The sequence below is a fragment of the Danio rerio genome, chromosome 4, assembly GCF_052040795.2.
Source record: "Danio rerio strain M-AB ecotype USA chromosome 4, GRCz13ab, whole genome shotgun sequence".
In the NCBI taxonomy this organism is placed as follows: Eukaryota; Metazoa; Chordata; class Actinopteri; order Cypriniformes; family Danionidae; genus Danio; species Danio rerio.
The window spans coordinates 1,359,703-1,379,968 of record NC_141024.2 but is presented as its reverse complement, the minus strand read 5'-3'; the positions used below and the strand labels follow the sequence as shown (position 1 = coordinate 1,379,968).

The window sequence follows — 20,266 nt, the reverse complement described above, 5'->3', positions numbered from 1 at the left end:
TTATAAAATGAACTTGACAATCATGAGGGATTGCATATTAGTTCATTTATTTGTATGTGTTTATCAGAGTTTATTATTGTTTTAACTCTATCTTGTGGGCGAGTAATATTTTTGATCAGGCACGTTTGGGGCTCCACATTCAGGGGTCCTCACATCGAAAAGTATCAACCGCCGTCATTTACAGTTTAAACTTATGAATATTAGAACAAACACATGAGGTAAGCTCGATATTTGATATTAAACACATCTGTGTTTACATGAGTTGCAGAAAAGTATTCTGTTTAAGTCATTTCTGCTGTTCGCGCGACAAGCGTGCTCATGCTTAATTTACGAGCGGACTTACGGGAGCTAACGGCTAAAGCTAATCCAAACACTCGGTTAAAACATCAAATCGCTTCGGTAAAATGGTTAGATTTGGGCTTTAAATGAGCTGCTTATCAGCAAGTGACTTTGTTTTTTGAGATGTCAGAGGCAGGTATTGTAAATATTGTTTGTTTATGTGGGTTTTATTATGCAGCTGTTGCTGTTTGTTTTCATGTCGTGGGTTGGTCTGTTTGTTTGTTGATAGGCGTTATTATATCACACACCGCGCACGGCATCCGCAGCTGAGATCAAGAGGTGCATGAGTTCATTTCTATGAATTTTGCACGCTGAAAGAACTGAAATCCTGGATTTGAGCCGTTGATGTTTCTGATATACCCACAAGGTATTCAGTTCTGCTCATGAAAATGCATCTTCATGAGGAGTTTAGTGTTCATGCGTCATTATCTGATCTCACACACACCTAAAGCCTGATATTGAGGTACAGTTGGTTATACGTTACCACATTTAGACTTTCTCAACATAATTTCAGAAAATGCTAAATAGGGAAATCATATTAGTAGTCAATGTACATTGTTCACAGTCAATATGCAAGTCATACTTGCATGTTATTTTTGACCCAATTTTCAAAGTAGTGTGGTAAACATACAGATCATGTCACAAGTTGTCACTGTTCAAAAATAAACAAATGTGCGAATATTAAAACAGCTCAATCCTGATGTTGAAGTAAAGTTTTTTTTATATTTGCTCCTTTGGACTTTCTCCCTATTAATAAGAGTTAAAGTACTAGTTAAATATCTCCTTGATGTGTCAGAAGTATTCTTTGCTAATTCTAAATCACACAGCATCCCCAGCTGAGTTAAAGGTACCTGAGTTTGTTTTGTGTTAGTTTTGCGTACTGGAAGAACTGAAAGCAGCAGTTCTCCTGAATATGAGCTGTTGATGTTCTTGAAGTAACCAGAAGGTGTTCATTTCTGCTCATGAACAGGCATCTTCATGCAGAGTTTAGTGTTAATGCGTGATTATATAATTTTACACATACCTGAAGCTTGATATTAAGGTAAAGTTAGTTTTACATTCCCACATTTGGAGTTTCTCCTTGATATAATTCCAGAAAAGTATTATTTGCGAATGCTAAATAGAGAAATATTATCAGTCAATGCCTGTAAAAGTACAGCATTGTTCACTGTCGATTAAATAGTGCTAAAGTTGTTTTGAACTCATACTTGCATTGTATTTCAGACTGAATATCCAAAAGTAGCATGGTAAATAATATCGAGATCATGTCACAAGTTGTCACTGTTCAAAAATGTGCGAATATGAAAACTGCTCCATCCTGATGCTGAAGTAAAGTTGGTTTTATAGTCTCACATGTGGACTTTCTTCTTAATGATGTGTTAAAGTTGTAGTAAAATATCTCTTTAATATGTAAAAAGTATTCTTTGCTAAATCTAAATCAGGAAATCATATTACAGCCAATGCTTATCAAAGTACAGCATTGTTCACAGTCAGTTAAATAGTGCTGATGTTGTTTTGAACTCATACTTGGTTGAAGAGGGGATAGTTCTTAACCCATCTGCTATCTGTGTATATATATAAACATATTGTATTATATGGTGTTACTGATCTTCATGTTTTCTTTTACGAAATAAAATGCACAGAATACAACAGACAAAATCAGACGATGGTCATGCATCCCATAATGCACAGTGACTGACATTCACAGTGACTTATTGAATCGTAAACACTATTTTCATTGCAAAACTAAATGAAACATGCACAGTAATTTTAAGTGTGATTTTTAAATAGAAATGTTGATTAGCATGAAAATATAAAAGAAAGCTACGTGAATTGGTTTTCAGTGTAAAATCATAAGCAATCTGTCCTTTGCAAAACTCGAATCTCAAAATTATAAGTGCAAAATATTTACATACATACATACATATATATATATATATATATATATATATATATATATATATATATATATATATATAAATTGTGTATATTGTATACCGAATAGTCATTTTAAATGCACAATTTGAGTAAAAGTGTCAGCTATTTAAAAAGCATGCTTTTGTTTTTACATTGCAAAATATATTAGTGCATTTTATTTGATGCTATTTATTTATAGGCACAATTCAAGGCACTCAAAGACACCTTACAGTATTGAACAAAGCATTTGATACAAATAAACCATTATTTGATGCATTATTTTAATGCAGATTAGATTTTTGAATTAAAACACAGTTGAATGTTTTGTTTACAATATATTTTAATACACTTTATTTTAAAGTGCAAAATGTTTAGTAAAAATGGATGCACTAGACAGCATTAAACTCTGCATTTCAACATGTGATTTTTAAAAATGTGTAAAATGTACCTTGCAATGCAAAACAGTATGTTTTGCACAATATAATTAACGGAATTTTATTTAATGTGAACTTATTTCAGTTGTTTAAAGTGTTCTACGTTGTTTTATATTTTGTACTTATTGAATGTTACCAAACTCTTCATTTCAAATAACATATTGACTAAAAATAGAACATATTAATGTGTTCCCTTACTGGTAACTTTAATATATCTGAAAGGTTTTGTGATTCAAGATGATATGACCTGTTTTTTTTTTTGTTTGTTTGTTTGTTTGTTTTTTGTATTTAGATGCACCTCTTGGATATTTCTTTGTTTAGATGTTGTTAAGCCTCTGAACAAATAAGGTGCACTCTGTTTTCTCACTGTTAACTCAGAAAGTCTGGAACAATATATTTTTATTTTCATGTTTTTTTTTTTAATGCCCTGGTTGTGCTAGGAGAGGCGAAATGTACTGCTTTAAATTGTAAATGGTAAAACTCAATTAGTAAATATTTAAAAAATAAATAAATAAAGTGCTAAATGTTTTTTAAGCAGCATGGCATGATGTTAAGCATATTTAAAATAATGTATATTCTCCATGTCATAGTGAACTATTGTTTGTGTTGTGCAGTGGCAGTATGCCTGCTGAGCGCAAGAAGTCCGTCAACATGGAGGAGCGAGAGACGGGCTCGTTCAGCAAGGACAGAGACGCAGAGCGACCGAGCGGCGCTTCCAGAGACAAAAACAAAGAGGAGAACAAGATGAGCGGCAAGAAGGACGGAGGAAAGACTGCGGAGGACAAGAAGAGACGAGCTGAGGAGGAGAAGAGGAAGAAGGAGGAGAAAGAGAGGAAGAAGAAAGAGGAGGAGAAGCAGAGAGCTGAGGAGGAGCAGAGGAAGAAGGAGGAGGAGGAGAAGAAACGGCTGGAGGAACAGGAGAAGAAACTGCTGGAGGAAGAAGCCAAACGGCAGAGGGAGGAGGAGGCCGCACAGATCAGGTGAGAGGACTGCAGTGTTTATCTTTACCTTCATAAAACAATGATGGCCGCAAATTGATCTCTACAAACTCTGTATTGCAGGCCATGCATGTTTCTGATGTGTGTTTTGTGCATATATGGCAGAACAATCAAATATTGCAATATTAGATTTTCAAATAACATGCAGCCCTGTTTCAAATGGTGTGTGTGTGTGTGTGTTCAGAGAAAAGGAGGAAGCGGATCAGCTCCAGCAGGAGGCCTGGGAGCGACACCATGGCCGAAAAGACCTGCGAGTGAAGAACCAGCACGCTCAGGAGACCCGTCCAGAAGAGGCTTTCTTCAGCCGCCTGGACTCCAGCCTCAAGAAAAACACTGCTTTTGTCAAAAAGCTCCGCACGCTCACAGAACAACAGCGCGGCTCCTTATCGCAAGACTTCGACTCACTCAACCTCAGCAAATACATCGGGGAGGCCGTGAGCTCTATGGTGGAGGCCAAGCTGAAGATCTCTGATGTAGGCTGTGCAGTTCATCTCTGCTCGCTTTTCCACCAGAGATACGCAGAGTTCGCACCACTTCTTCTCGCCGCCTGGAAGAGACATTTTGAGGCACGTAAAGAGGAGAAGACGCCTAATGTGAGCAAGCTGCGGACCGACCTGCGCTTCATCGCAGAGCTCACCATTGTTGGGCTGTTCACGGATAAAGAAGGCCTGTCGCTGATCTACGAGCAGCTGAAAAATATAATCGCTGCCGATCGAGAGACTCACACTCACGTCTCCGTCATTATCAGCTTCTGTAAGCACTGTGGAGATGACATCGCCGGATTGGTGCCACGCAAAGTTAAAAACGCAGCCGAGAAGTACAGCCTGTCCTTCCCTCCCAGCCAGATCATCAATGCGGAGAAACAGCAGCCCTTCCAGAACCTGCTGCGCGAGTATTTCACCTCGCTCACCAAACACCTGAAGAAAGACCACCGGGAGCTGCAGAACATCGAGAGGCAGAACAGGTCTGTTGTTGTCTGATCAGTTCACATTCTTCATATCTGCATTACAAAAAAGATATCAAATATTTATATCATATTTAATTACTTTTTTATTTATAAAATGTTTAATATGCCGATGTTTGTCTAAATGTATGTTCTTTTTAAAACATTTCCTGAATGCTGTTTAATGGAGAGGCAATGTTTATTTTAATCTGCATTAAAAAAGAAGATATAAATATAGTTTAATAAATAAAACTATTTTAAACATATAATATTTGATAAATAGCTAAATTATCTATTCTTTGTCATGATAACAGCACAAAATATTTTACTAGTTATTGTACCAGAGTCTAGTATTCAGCATAAAGTGTCATTTAATGACATGTTAGGTTAATTAGGCAAGTCATTGGACAACAGTGGTTTGTTCTGTAGCCAAACGGAGTAAAAACCTAATTAATGTTATATAATAGGGCTGCATAATATATTATTTCAACAGATGCAACAATTATAGATTGTGGTTGTACAATTATAGTCTGAGGAATAATCACGGTTTCACGATTATCATGATTATTATGTATTCGGTAATTTCAGAACACTACTAATTTAGTAAATCACATGAAAACTTCTATTTGAAAGTGTTATTTATTGCTGCTCAGTAACCAATTTATACTGCACAAAATAATAATAATAATAATAATAAAAAATAAAAATAAAAATTCTCTGGAACTAAAAATAAGTGAAAGTTTTTGGCATTTAAACCAAAGTAATAATTTTACACTGAAAATAAATGACAGAAAAACAAATAAATAAGTAAATTAAGAGTTAAAAATAGTATTTGTCTAATGTAAATTTAAGCATCATATTAGATAAGAATTTCCCTTTTAAAGTAAAAAAATGTAGACAAAGGCTCCTGAACCTCAGTCTGAAAGGCACTTTTGATCAACTATATTATGTATTGTGTAATGTAATGTGTATTTATATAGCACACTTATTGTGTATGACCATACACCCAAAGCGCTTCACAATCATGAGGGGGGTCTCTCCACACCATCACCAGTGTGCTGCATCCACTTGGATGATGCGACGGCAGCCACAGGACAACGGCGCCAGTGCGCTCACCACACACCAGCTATTGGTGGAGTGGAGAGACAGTGATAGAGCCAATTCGGTGGAAGGGGATGATTGGGAGGCCATAATCGTAAGGGCCGATTGAAGGACTTTGGCCAGGACACCGGGGTTACACCCCTGCTCTTTCCCGAGAAGTGCCATGGGATTATTAATGACCACAGAGAGTCAGGACCTCGATTTAACGTCTCATCCGAAAGACGTGTGTGTATGGATTTTGTATGGATGTGTAAAATCCCTACAAAGTATAAAGCAGTTCTTGTCTTGTGACTCGCGGTTTTGTCACAGTTTTGTTCCATGCATAAACATGCTGTTGAGAAGCCTTTATGATGAATTAACCATGCCAAATTAAATCATGGTTAATAGTGAAATCAGTTACATCTCTAATTATAATTGACCAGGAGCTGTATTTAATGTCATTGCTATGTTTAACTATAAAGTTTATCCAGGCATAAGAAGGGATGTCTCTAACTTTATGAAAGATTATTATATTTATGTAAATATTAAAACTATAGTGTTATTCTACATTTTAAAATTTGTCTATCTGAAGATTGCTAGACTTCCAGAAAATTATAAAGCACTGTGCATTTCATTAGTACAGTATCATTGCTTCACTGTATTTATCAATGTTTGCAATTGGTTTATTGTATTTTTTGCAGATGCTTTCTCTTATAAAATCATCCCAATGTATCTACAATTATAAATTCCTACCAAATAGGTCTATTTATTTTATATGGTGAAATTATACTAAATATTGCAATATCTATTGTAGAAAAATAAAATATCACAATGTCATTTTTTCCAATATCATGCAGCCCTGTTATATAACGTTTGAGACTTAAAATGACAAATGCATAAAAATGACAAATTGTAGATCTTCTCAACAGGGAAAACCAGCAACAATCAATCAAGAATGCATGATTATACTGTCATGGCTTTGCAATCGAAAAATTTGATTATAATGGAAGTCAATGGGGTAAAAACAGTCCCCAACATAACCAAAGGGGAGTAAATTTGGCCAGTCTACTGTTGAGTTTTTGATAATTCCGAAGCATTTTCCCAAAATATGTGTCAAAATACAATTTATCAGCAAGATCATTAAACTTGCTGAAACACAGAGGTAATTGTGGCCAAATTAAGCCTTAAAAATCACCCCAGAGTGGATAAAGAACGACCCAACAGCACACACAGGTATAAAAACAACTTTTATTACATTGTACTTGTGTTTTGTGTGTGTCCAGACGTATCCTGCACTCTAAAGGCGAGCTGAGCGAGGACAGACACAAGCAGTACGAGGAGTTCGCCACACAGTACCAGAAGCTGCTGGCCAACACTCAGACTCTGGCCGACTTGCTGGACGAGAACATGCCGGAACTGCCCCAAGACAAAACCGTACAGGAAGGTACGACCGCACCATAGAGAGTTTGTGTTGACATATGAGACCACAAAATCAGTCATAAGTGTGCTTTTTTTTAAAACGTCCACTTTTAAGTAGTTCAAATCAAGTTCTTACCATTGCATAACACTAATCAAATTAATATGATCTTATTCTATTTGGCAAATCCAAATAATGCAAATGTATTATCGTAAGGTATTTTACAACATGCAGCGTGTGTGTTTTGTGTGGCAGAGCACGGTCCAGGCATCGACATCTTCACACCGGGGAAGCCAGGAGAGTATGATCTAGAAGGAGGAATCTGGGAGGATGAAGATGCAAGAAACTTCTATGAGAACATGGTGGATCTGAAAGCGTTTGTTCCTGCAATCCTGTTCAAAGACAATGAGAAGAGCAGCCAGAGCAGCAAAGGTAGCATCAGGCATTTTTTATGCAATATTTGAAAATGTGCACAGAATTAGGTGGATGGAAACTAGCTAAATGCGGCTTTTTTCAAACATTCTCCAGAATATCTGAACCACTCGAGTATGGCTAAATGGAGAGGACTAATATGTTTTTGATGAACTAATAATTGTGTGTGCTTGTGTGTTACAGAAAGCCGAGAGGGAAACAGCACTGAGGAGCTGGAGATGGAGCTGGAGGCGCTGGACATCGCTGATGAACCGATGGATCTGGATGCAACCGATGAAGTGGAGAGTGAAGAACTGGCCAAAAAACTGCTGGATGAGCAAGGTACAATAATCAAGACAAGCTGATCAGCGCAGCTTCAAAACCTCCAGCTTCTGTTATCAATCATTGTTTCTGAGTCTGTTATCTCAAAATGATTACTTTTTATTTATTTACTGAAGTTCTGAGATGCTTTCACTACCATTACTGCTACTAAAAGCTTTTTAAAGTGACTTTTTAAAGTTTTTTTCTTGCTTCAATTCTGAGTTTACATTTAAAATAAGACTATTTTATAAAATTCATATCCTGCATTTTTCATATGTTAATTTCTTTAATTTAGGTCAGATTTTCAGATGATATCTCATTAGATTTTTAATTATAAAATTGTTATAATTATTATTAAAAATATATAATATTATTATTATTTGTGGGGATTTTTGATTTCCCTCTGAATTATGAATTTGTTTGTTAACTGCTAGAAAAAAATAACTAAGTGCATTATTCTAATCTCCCTTGCATATTTTCAATGTGTGTGATCATGTAAGTGTTTCTGTGCGCTGCTCATCATGTTACTGTCAGTTTCATGAATGAGTAAAGCATTATTGTGCTGTGTTTACAGAGCAGGAGGATGAGGAGGCCAGCACCGGCTCTCATCTAAAGCTCATCGTGGACGCTTTCATTCAGCAGCTGCCAAACTGCATTAACAGAGACCTGATCGACAAGGTGAACGGGCAAAACACACACAAACTCAAACACACACACACACACAGATTTGTTAATTTTGTGATTTCTTAACTTAATTATTAGAAGTTAAATATTTAACATTTTTTGTTAAATACTGTAGTGTTTAATGCTATTAATATTTTCTTAATTTTCAAAAGGTTACTTAGTTTTTATTTGAAAAAGCGTGTATTTATTAAATATATTGAATTTTATAATTATTCTTTATACTCGTTATATATGCAAACAATTCAGTTCACGGTTTTCAGTAAATACTTTAAATTTATTGAGATTTTTCTTATGTTGTCTTAATTTTTCTTTTGTAATTTCATTAGAATTTTTATGACCATTTTATTATTTATTTATTTTATTGTTTATTTGTTTTGTTATTTATTTATTTATTTTATTATTTATTTATTGTTATTATTTTATTATTTATTCATTGTTATTTATTTATTTTTATTTGTTTATTTATTTTATTATTTATTAGTGTTATTATTTATTAATTGTTATTTATTTATGTTTATTAATTGTATTATTAGTGTTATTATTTATTCATTGTTATTTATTTCTTTTATTATTTGTTTATTTATATTATTATTTATTTGTTTTGTTATTTATTTTATTATTTATTTATTTTTTATATTTTATAATTTATTCATTGTTATTTATTTCTTTTATTATTTGTTTTAATCATATATTTTTATTTTTTATTTAATTTCTGTTTCCGTTATTCATTATTTTTATGTTATTTAAAAAAAAAATATATATATATATATATATATATATATATATATATATATATATATATATATATATATATATATATATATATATATATATATATACATGCATACATACATACATACACATTGTTTGTTATGTCAGTCTTTAATCAAAAGATTTAATTAATCTTCAATTAATTTCAATCAAAAATGTTGAATAGTTGCAAGGTTAAGATTTTCTGTATATTTTTTCCCCCAGGCTGCAATGGACTTCTGCATGAACATGAACACCAAGTCAAACCGCAGGAAGTTAGTCCGTGCTCTGTTCACAGTGCCCAGACAGAGGTGTGTGTTTGTGTTCAACTGTGTGTTCATCTGTTCTCCACTAGATGGAGCTGCTGATCTTCTTTCAGTTGTGTTGATGTGTGTGTGTGTGTATTTGTGCTTCAGGTTGGATCTGCTGCCGTTTTACGCCCGTCTGGTGGCCACTCTTCACCCGTGTATGTCTGACGTGGCTGAAGACCTCTGCTCCATGCTCAAAGGAGACTTCAGATTTCATGTGAGTGCTGTAGTGCATTGTGGGATTGGCTTCTCCACTACTAGTGCTTCATTTTGAAGTTTGATATTTTATTACATTAATATCTGCATTCTGGAACAAAAATAGAGCATCAAAGTACAGCTGGAAAAATCTGAAAATGCAATATTTAAATTTTCTGCCATATCTATATATATTATAAGGTGAAAACTATTTCACCAGATGACTTGAATAGCTCCATTTAGAAATAATTAATTTAGATTGATAGGGATAATCAATAATGGGATTGAATTATCCATAAAAGTAGTAAACAAATTACAAGCATAAAGAAACACAACAGAGGTAAGATAAAAATGATATTAACAGTAGGGCTGTACAATATATCACAAAATTATTAGGATAATAGTATATGATATCTCCATATCGCTGAGAAGTGTACAAAATTGAATGCATTTTAAGTGCTAAGAGTTTGTGTGCTGCATGCATATATTGTTTATCCAGATCTGAAGCCTTACTATCTTCATCTCCACCTGTGGTGAAACGAGCTGAAATTAATACTAATGCTTTTGAGACGAAAGAGAGGACAATAATAGGAATCAGATTATCTGCTGGGGTTTTCAGTTATTCGTGGTGTTTTAAAGTCTAAATGTGTTTGTTTTTTTTATTTAATTTAGCTGAGAATAATAGATATTACCTGTTTATTTTAGTATGATCATTGCATATCATAGTAAAAGAAGAAATATTGTTATTGCAACACTTAACAACAGTGTTGTATATATTCTCAGTATCATGCAGCCCTTATGAACACTGCTTTATGGTTTTTCGGGGAGTCTAACAGTATTCAGGGACAGAAATGATATAATCGAATGTTAAAGTATAGTCTTCATTAAGACTGTACAGTAAATTCATTTTTATTAAAGTTTCAAACGGATAATTTGTTGTGCCTGAATCCTCTCTTGAAATGCTCAGACAGTCACAGGCCTTAAAAACACATGCAGATGATAAACGTTTACACTGTTATGGTTAAACTCCACGAACCTGATGTGTTCTGAACTGTGGCTATTAAATATGACAGCTATAATTCCAATAAACATTGTGCACCATGCATTGTTACTATTGAAGATATGTATAAGAGTGGATTAAACCCTATTGTCATTTCACATTTACAAGTACAAAGCAGCAAAATGCAGTTCAGGTCTAACCATGAGTGCAATGCTGACAGGTAACATTTACAGATGGATGTACTGTAAACAATATACAGGTTGTATTAACCATACTCAGATATTTATCAATAGATATCTACAGGTTGCTCTTGATAATCAGGAATATGCAAATAGATATAAACATTAAATACAGGTTATTTATTGCGATCAGGAATTACAAATCGATTTGTGTGTCATACGTTTACACATGCATATGTGCAGTGCATGTGTTCATTTACAAATGGACATTACATCAAAAATACATCAGTGAGCGTTTGTGTGTGTTTTATAGATCAGAAAGAAGGACCAAATCAACATTGAGACCAAGAATAAGACGGTGAGGTTCATCGGAGAGTTGGCCAAGTTTAAGATGTTCTCCAAAACAGACACGCTGCACTGTCTGAAGGTGAGCAGAGCGTCTGATCATGGCATCCACTGAGGACTCACATGTATTGAAAGGGGAGGAAAAAAACTATTTGTGACTTGTGTCAGAGTATTTTGAGGATAAAATATATATTAATTTTATTAAGTATATATATATATACAGGGCTTTACATTAAAACCCGCCAAATGCGGGTAGATTTCAGCTCTGGCGGGTTAGACAGACACCTCCTCTAGCCACTTTGGTTGAAAATCATTTTTAAATTGTAGTTTTCTTAAAAGCAGGGTTTGACAATAAGCATGGCCCAATATTCATGCAAATGTGATCTTAGAATCGAGAAGCAGCACGACTGACAAAAATAACTGTGTTTGCGCGAGCAAAACAGCAAAAAAGAAGGTAAATAACAAACGAGAGGATGATCACTCGCGCGCATCACATCACCTGCTGCTTAGTTATTTTTGGTTATATGGTTTCATTTTATTTTTTACAATAACATTGCTTTAATGGGAGATTACTCCCCGTTTATGTGTAGTTAACTGCTGATCTGGGACTTTTGGCCTGGACCGATTACTGAGCATATTTTAGATACATGATAATAAATATTTTTTTTGTAATTTAATGTTTTTTTAAAGAAAAGTTTTGTTAGATTTAAAAGTGCACCTATACAGCTATATTTCCCTTGTTTTGACACATTAAAACATTGTGGCTAAGAAATAGTTATTTGGTGTGGTCAGAGATACATTTGGTAAATCCTTAATTTTGAGCTGTAAAAAGTCATGTGAAATAAAAACTGATTGCATTGTGACACAACTCATTTGCTCATGCACACTGAGCAAGCTAATACACAACACACACAAGAAGTTAAATGAATGGGGAGGCATGTTGGACATAACACATCTAAATCAAGTCATTTTAGCATGTCTAAGTCAAATTTATGCATATAAAATATATTTTCCCAACAACAAAAGTGTGGCTAGTGAAAATGGCGAGTGGCTAGTAATGTTGGAAATCTACTAGCCACAGTGGCTGGTGATCAAAAAAAGTTTATGTCAAGCCGTGTGTGTGTGTGTGTGTGTGTGTGTGTGTGTGTGTGTGTGTGTGTGTGTGTGTGTGTGTGTGTGTGTGTGTGTGTGTGTGTGTGTGTTTTTCTTATTTTGAAGAATGCTGGTACTCATTGACTTCTAGGGAAAATGATTTTCAGAATTGCAAAAATGTAATTACACTTTATTTGAAAATAATACTAAAAGTCTGCATGAATACGAGCAAATAAAAACAGAAATAAATAAAAAAATTGACCATATTTTGTAAAATACTCTTACGGTATATTTAGGTAAAAATGTGTCTAATATACTATATATAGGTAAAAGTTTTTAAACGCTCTATAGGTATATATTAAAAAAAAAAAAAAAGAAATGCGCTATAGGTAAATTAGTACTGGATTTAATTTTAAAGCATTGAATCCTGAATATTTGTGAGTTTTTTCCAGCATCTCTCTCATCTCTTTATGCGTGCGTGCATGTGTGTGTGTGTGCAGATGCTGCTGTCTGATTTCTCTCATCATCATATCGAGATGGCCTGCACGCTGCTGGAGACGTGTGGACGTTTCCTCTTCCGCTCTCCAGATTCTCACCTGCGCACGAGTGTCCTGCTGGTGCATATTCACTGTTTTCACACACACATGCACACTTGAGGCCTCCTCCGTCCCACTGACACGTGTGTGTTTGTTTGTTTACAGGAGCAGATGATGCGCAAGAAGCAGGCTCAGCATCTGGATGTGCGCTACGTGACCATGGTGGAAAACGCCTATTACTACTGCAACCCTCCGCCGATGGAGAAGACGGTGCGCAGGAAGAGGCCTCCGCTGCAGGAGTACATCCGAAAACTGCTCTATAAAGACCTGTCCAAAGTCACCACTGAGAAGGTGTGTATGTTTGAGACCCTGAACCGCAAACACAACACATACAACTGATCAATCTGACAAAGCCGTGATGTGCAACATAAGAGAGAAGGTTTTGTGGTCACATAAATTCACGAGTGACATTTAGGGTCACTGATTAATTCATTCATTCATACAAACATTCACTCGCCTCAAATGATGACACTTTTACTCTATTTAGTTTTATTTTCACCAGAGTACAGGATTAAACCGTATATGCGTGTATATCGTATGTCTTTGTGTGTGTGTGTGTGTGTTCAGGTTTTGAGGCAGATGCGTAAGCTGCCGTGGCATGACAGTGAGGTGAAGGGTTACCTGATCTGCTGTATGGTCAACATCTGGAACGTGAAGTATAACAGCATCCACTGTGTGGCAAACCTGCTGGCAGGACTGGTGGCGTATCAGGAGGACGTGGGCATTCATGTGGTGGACGGAGTGCTGGAGGATATTCGCCTCGGCATGGAGGTGTGTGTGTGTGTGTGTGTGTATATATTTGTGTGAGTGCTTAATACAGTGCTAATTGCTTCATTGTAATACACAGGAAAAGAAGACAGTTGATTCAGTTGAAGTCAATATTATTAGCCTATCATTTATTTTCTGTTTCATATATTTCCCAAATGATGTTGAACAGATTCAGGAATATCTCACAGTATTTCCTCTAATATTTTTTCCTCTGGAGAAAGTCTTATTTGTTTTATTTTGGCTAGAATAAAAGCAGTTTTTAATTTAAGAAACATCAATATTATTAGCCCCCCTTTTGTTTTGGATTGTCTACAGAATAAACCACTGTTATACAATGACTTGCCTAATTACCTGAACTTGCCTAGTTAAGCCTTTAAATGTCACATAGTTTTGTTATGTTTTGCAAGCAGTCTGTCTCATTTCCAGGCAAAAAAAAGAGCTGGTTAAATAATAATTTGCCACGGGTGTGAATTATTTCAGACTGTATATACTGATATGCGTGCACATTTTTTTAAACATTTAAAAAAAATTTATATGCAAAATTTTAATTATCTGAATAAAAATAAATGAATAAATAAAAATAAAATGTTCTTAAATTAAAGAAATTGTGAGAATTATTGGTTTATTACTATCATAAAATATAATGTATTTCTCTGTGTATTGTTATTAATAATGATAATAATACATAATTAATAAAAATAGATAATATAATAATAATAATAATACATAATAATGTAGTAATATAATAATAATATAATAATAGATAATTACTGCTACAAAGGGAATGATACAAACATTTTCTCTCTTTTTTTAAAGTTAACAAGAATACAATGCACATTTAAAAAAAAAAAAAAAGAGTAAGTTACCCTTAAGTAAAAAAAAATGTATGAAGGTAATTAAATTTTTTTTTTATGACAGCTTTTTTAATGTTTAATGGGGTTTTTGCTTCTTATTAGGGCTGCACAATATTGGAAAAAATCTAACATTGGGATATTTAGCGATTTTATTTATTTATTTATATGTATATATTGTGATTATGAATACAATTTCACTGTATTTGTTGAATAACTGTTTGTAAATTTAAGATTGATTGTGATAATTATATAGGGTGCATATGCATACAATAACATAAACCATTTACAAGCACAGATAAACTTAATAAAGAAATCAACATTATTTAAATAAACTGCATTTTATTGTGTTTATCTGTATTTTGCATGCAGTAATTGAATGATCAAATGTAATATTATATTGCATCGTGTTTGTTGTGTAAACGATTTAATAAAAATAATCGTTATTCATTTTTAAAGTTACAAATGGGGGGCGGGGGATGCCTAGGTGTCGAGGGTGAGGTGTCTGAATAATACAGCTGAGAAACTGTATATGCACTGGGTTTTGGGCAGCCACTGCGATCGGATACTATACCAAAGTCGGGGATCCGGGGGTGTTATATACTGTACCTAAAAGCTGAGGAGCGTGGGGTTAGGGGCTGAAATCACAGGAGTTTTCTAGGAAAAATAACAAAACAGTCTGAAATACGGGAGACTCTTCTATCATTGCTGAAACCATTAATTGTTCAGCCTTACAACTAATGTTTTCCATTTTTATTGACATTAAATGTTAAGGTACAGGCTTTTAATTGCATTTGTCAGTAAATCAAGCACAATAATAAAACAAATGCATTATTTGTAGAAAAGTAAAACAATGGGATTAAAACAATCAAAGTCTAAAAATCTAACATTTAAATACAAGAAGTTATGTTTTAAATGCAGCAATGATCTGAAATGAGAAGTTGTGCTCGTGTGTGTTTATTCACAGGTGAATCAGCCCAAGTTTAACCAGCGGCGGATCAGCAGTGCCAAGTTTCTGGGTGAGCTGTATAACTATCGTATGGTGGAGTCTGCTGTCATCTTCAGGTCTCTGTTCTCCTTCATCTCGTTCGGGGTGAACACGGACGGTACTGCCAGTCCTCTGGATCCGCCGGAGCATCTGTTTCGCATCCGCATGGTCTGCACACTTCTGGATACCTGTGGACAGTACTTCGACCGCGGCTCCAGCAAGAAGAAGCTCGACTGCTTCCTCATTTACTTCCAGGTGAGCATTTATGGCACCCGTAGAGTGATGCATTGATTCAGAGATTTTCCACTGCTCCTGGAATTGATTCTGAACTTTTGATCAGCAGATGGCGCTGTGTGCTTTACAAACAGCCTTATTTTCCTTGCCATCAGGATCTTACACATATTACTAGAACCTAAAATAATGGCTTGTTCATAGTGTGTTGTGTTTACATTAATCTTGTGGCATAAAAGTAGAGGTGCAAGTACATTTGACCACTTATAGTACATGACAAGTTCGTGAGTAAGTGAATGGTTTAAAAACTAGTCTAGAGCGCCATCTGCTTTTATCCTAGAGCACCATCTGCTGGTTATAACTAGCCTAGAGCATCATCTACTGTTAAAATCTAGTCTAGAGCATCATCTGCTGGTAAAAACTAGAGTGCCTTCTGCTTTTATCCTAGAGTGCCATGTGCTGGTTATAACTAGCCTAGAGTGCCCTCTGCTGTTAAAAAAGGAGCCTAAAGTGTCTTCTGCTTTTATCCTAGGGCACCATCTAGTGGTAAAAACTAGCCTAGAGCATCATTTGTTGGTAAAAAAAAAAATAGCCTAGAGCGCCTTCTGCTTTCATCCTAGGGTGCCATGTGCTGGTAAAAACTTGACTAGACTGCTGTCTGTTGTTAAAAAAATAGCCTAGAGTGCCTTCTGCTTATATCCTAGAGCACCATCTGCTGGTTATAACTAGCCTAGAGCACCATCTACTGTTAAAAACAAGCCTAGAGCGCCATCTACTGTTTAAAACAAGCCTAGAGCGCCATCTGCTGTTAAAAAAGGAGCCTAAAGTGTCTTCTGCTTTCATCCTAGGGCACCATCTGGTGGTAAAAACTAGCCTAGAGCACCATTTGTTGGTAAAAAATAGCCTAGAGTGCCTTCTGCTTTCATCCTAGAGTGCCATCCGCTGGTTATAACTAGCCTAGAGCACCATCTGCCAGTTAAAACTAGCTTAGAGTGCCGTCTGCTGTTAAAAAATAGCCTTGAGCGCCTTCTGCTTTTATCCTAGAGCGCCATCTGCTGGTTAAAACTAGCCTAGAACTTATCTGCTATTATAACTAGCCTAGAGCACCATCCACTGTTAAAAACCAGCCTAGAATGCCATCTGCGGGTTTAATCCAGCTTAGAGCACCTTCTGCTGTTAATAAACTAGCCTAGAGCGCCGTCTGTTGTAAAAAATAGCCTAAAATGCCTCCTGCTTTTATCCTAGAGCGCCATCTGCTGGTAAAAACTAGCCTAGAGCGCCATCTGCTTTTAAACACTAGCCTAGAGTGCCGTCTTCTGTCTAAAACTAGCCTAGAGTTTCGCCTACTCTTAAAAGAGAAGCGAGATGTATTCCAAACATCTTAAGGGTTAAAGTAAAATTTAGCATTATATTTATAATATTAAAATATTTTAATGATGTTAAATGTATTTAAAACCTGTGTGTGTGTGTGTGTGTGTGTGTGTGTGTGTGTGTGTGTGTGTGTGTGTGTGTGTGTGTGTGTGTGTGTGTGTGTGTGTGTGTTTTAGAGGTACATCTGGTGGAAGAAGAGTCTGGACGTGTGGACTAAGGATCAACCGTTCCCTATTGACATCGAGTACATGATCACAGACACACTGGAGATGCTGAGACCCAAGATGAAGCTCTGCTCGTCTCTGGAGGAGGCCTGCGCTCACGTCAGCCTGCTGGAGAGAGAGTTCCTTGTCAAACTGGGTAAAACAGTGTGTGTGTGTGTGTGTATTTATTATACAACTGTCTGCAATACTTGATTCTGAGTTGTGTTGGGGATAAAGTGTATCCAAGCTCTGCTCTTTTCTTCAAGTTTGTCCTCTGCTGGACACTAGTGATGGTGTGTTATTATGGGCTGTATTTCCAGAGCCAAGCGCAGCCACATACCTTCACTCCACCCTGCCCCAGTGTGTGTGTGTGTGTGCTTGGTTTTTCTAGTTTTTCAACTCGTGTTTCCCTGTTGGGCAGCATTCTTGCACTCTCTCTCTCACTCACACACACATACACACACACACACAAACACACACACACACGGGTTCGTTTCATGTGTTTATGCCTGACGTGTGCGAACAGAAGAGAGAAGAGCGGCATTCCTGCAGTATCACACACACTCTCAGCATAGTCTTCCAGGAATGCAGTCGCGTGTGTGTGTGTGTGTGTGTGTGTGTGTGTGTGTGTGTGTGTGTGTGTGTGTGTGTGTGTGTGTGTGTGTGTGTGTCTGGTTTATTCTGTGCCTCAGCAGTGCTCCTACACTGTTAAAGACAAAATCAGCCACCTTCACCTGAAACTTTAGTTCCTCTTCAAATATATCCCAAGTGCTGTTTAGCAGAGAGCACATTTCACACACAATAGTTTTATTATTCAGTTCATTTCTCTAGCTCTTTTACAATGTAGATTGTGGCAAAGCAGCTTCACATAGAGATTACAGTGAGTTGAAACAGTGTCAGTGCAGTTTTCAGAGTTTAACTTCAGTTCAGTTCAATTCAGTGTGGTTTAATAAGTCCAAACACTGAGGAGCAAATCTATCCATGCTCAGTTCCGCAAGTCCCAAACCAGTAGCGACAGTGGAGGAACAAACTTCACCAATTGGCGAAAGTTAAGGATAAAAAACTTTGAGAGAAACCAGGCTCAGTTAAGCACGACCAGTTCTCCCCTGGCCAAACGTCTTGTGCAGAGCTGCAGTCTAGGCGCCGGAGGCTGGAGAACGCTGGACGTCAACAAAGACTCGTCTGTAACCGGAGTCTCAAAGGACAGGTCCAGGATTATGGAAACCTTGGGATTATCTCTTGACAGGTTCTGCTTTTTCCCTGGTTTACCACAGTGGAATGAACCGCCACTTACTTGATAGATTTCTGTATTTTAGGTGGTTTGTGTGTGTGTTTTCTGTTTGGTAAAATAATTTCTACTTTCATCTTTAGTGATGTTCAGCTAATTACGCTGTCTTGTCTCAGTAGGTGGATGTAGAGGTTTGTGCTATGAAAGCAGACGTGGATTTGCTTTTATAGAAAAGAGGTCTGATTTAGGGTTTTTGCATCTGAACTCTTCATATCTATTTTTTTTTAAATCTTTTATTTTTATATCAGCCAAACTAAAAGAAGGCTAGTAACACTTTAATTTAAGGTGACGCAGTTACACATGTTCAGTGCACTTACTATAGTAATCACCATGGATTATTCATAACTACATGTGACAAACCCTAAACCGAGCCCACATTCTGACCACGTCATGTGACAAATGTCCATGCTCTGTGGGAAACATCACTTGAGAAATATCTGAAACATAATTAGCATGTGACAGGAGAGATGATGATTGCATCTTTGTGTGTGTTGTGCAGGACTGGAGAAGGACGGCCGCTCCTCCAGCTCTTTGGGCGAGAGTGAAGCTCTGGATGAAGAGGATGATGATGATGAAGATGAAGGAGGAGCGGAGACGGAGGAGCAGTCCGGGAACGAGAGCGAGATGAATGAACCCGAGGAGGAGGTGAACATCATCACTGTAAACGCACACAGAGCCACTGCACAGATATGATGGAGAGTTCACTCACTCAAAACCACTGCTCTGTGATCAGTTGCTCACCACCAAAGCTGTTGATAACCATTGATAGTTTTTTCTCCTGTGATAGTCAATGGCTGTTTACCACCAACACTTCAGGATAAAAATAAACTTGGAGCCAGTTTGAGTGTGAATAAATCACGATGAGGAGGAGATTTTGACCTGTTACACATTTATTATGACTGTAATTGAGCATCGTATTTATGATGGATAATTAAACATGTGATATTTGTGATATCACTCTAATAAAACTGGCTAGAAATTATTTATATTTAGAAATGATCATAAATGTGTGTGTTTTTGTTGATAAATGTTGTTTTGTCCATTAATGTGACATGAATATGTGTGTGTGTGTTCAGGAGGGCTCAGAGAATGAGGAAGAGGAGCGTGAGGAGGAAGAGGAGAACACAGACTATCTGACCGACTCCAACAAGGAGAACGAGACGGACGAGGAGAACAACGTGAGTGTGAGAGAAGCTGTGTGTGTCTGTTTGTATTTGTATTTGTGTGTGTGTGTGTGTGTGTATGTGTATGTGTATGTATGTGTGTGTGTGTGTGTGTATCTGTCTTTCTGTATGTTTGTGTGTGTATCTGTCTGCGTTTGTGTGTGTCTATCTTTGTGTGTGTGTGTGTGTATATGTCTGTCTGTTTGTGTTTGTATCTGTCTTTCTCTGTGTGTGTGTGTGTGTGTGTGTGTGTATATGTCTGCGTTTGTGTATGTATCTGTCTATATGTGTGTGTGTATCTGTGTTTGTATCTGTCTTTAGGTGTGTGTGTGTGTTTGTGTATCTGTTTGTGTGTGTATCTGTCTTTCTGTATGTGTGTGTGTGTGTGTGTGTG

General features: G+C 36.4%; 1 protein-coding gene and 1 long non-coding RNA gene across 9 annotated transcripts in view; one reads left to right on the top strand and one right to left on the bottom strand.

The window, feature by feature from the left end:
- The window catches only part of LOC148679883 (uncharacterized), a 759,583-nt gene that overhangs the window by 59,864 nt on the left and 679,453 nt on the right, over positions 1-20,266 (bottom strand). The window lies entirely within an intron of this gene.
- upf2 (UPF2 regulator of nonsense mediated mRNA decay) overlaps positions 136-20,266 on the top strand; it is a 24,236-nt gene continuing 4,105 nt past the window's right edge. For 2 of the 8 annotated variants that reach the window (XR_015942131.1, XM_087247742.2), the window contains exons 1-18: positions 136-471; positions 569-706; positions 3,305-3,670; positions 3,873-4,652; positions 6,995-7,155; positions 7,384-7,560; positions 7,744-7,881; positions 8,435-8,538; positions 9,520-9,605; positions 9,711-9,819; positions 11,290-11,403; positions 12,914-13,030; positions 13,115-13,300; positions 13,577-13,780; positions 15,596-15,871; positions 17,395-17,578; positions 19,209-19,354; positions 19,786-19,887. Coding sequence is in view for 3 of the 8 variants with exons in the window: in XM_087247742.2 (XP_087103868.2) it covers positions 3,312-3,670; positions 3,873-4,652; positions 6,995-7,155; positions 7,384-7,560; positions 7,744-7,881; positions 8,435-8,538; positions 9,520-9,605; positions 9,711-9,819; positions 11,290-11,403; positions 12,914-13,030; positions 13,115-13,300; positions 13,577-13,780; positions 15,596-15,871; positions 17,395-17,578; positions 19,209-19,354; positions 19,786-19,887 (3,243 nt within the window). In the remaining 5 variants the exon portion in view is untranslated. Of the gene's footprint in view, positions 476-568; positions 707-3,304; positions 3,671-3,872; positions 4,653-6,994; positions 7,156-7,383; positions 7,561-7,743; positions 7,882-8,434; positions 8,539-9,519; positions 9,606-9,710; positions 9,820-11,289; positions 11,404-12,913; positions 13,031-13,114; positions 13,301-13,576; positions 13,998-14,064; positions 14,280-15,595; positions 16,327-16,551; positions 16,742-17,394; positions 17,579-19,208; positions 19,355-19,785; positions 19,888-20,266 lie in introns of those variants that run through there. The other 6 variants (XR_015942130.1, XM_087247740.2, XR_015942129.1 and 3 more) reach the window with 4 other exon arrangements.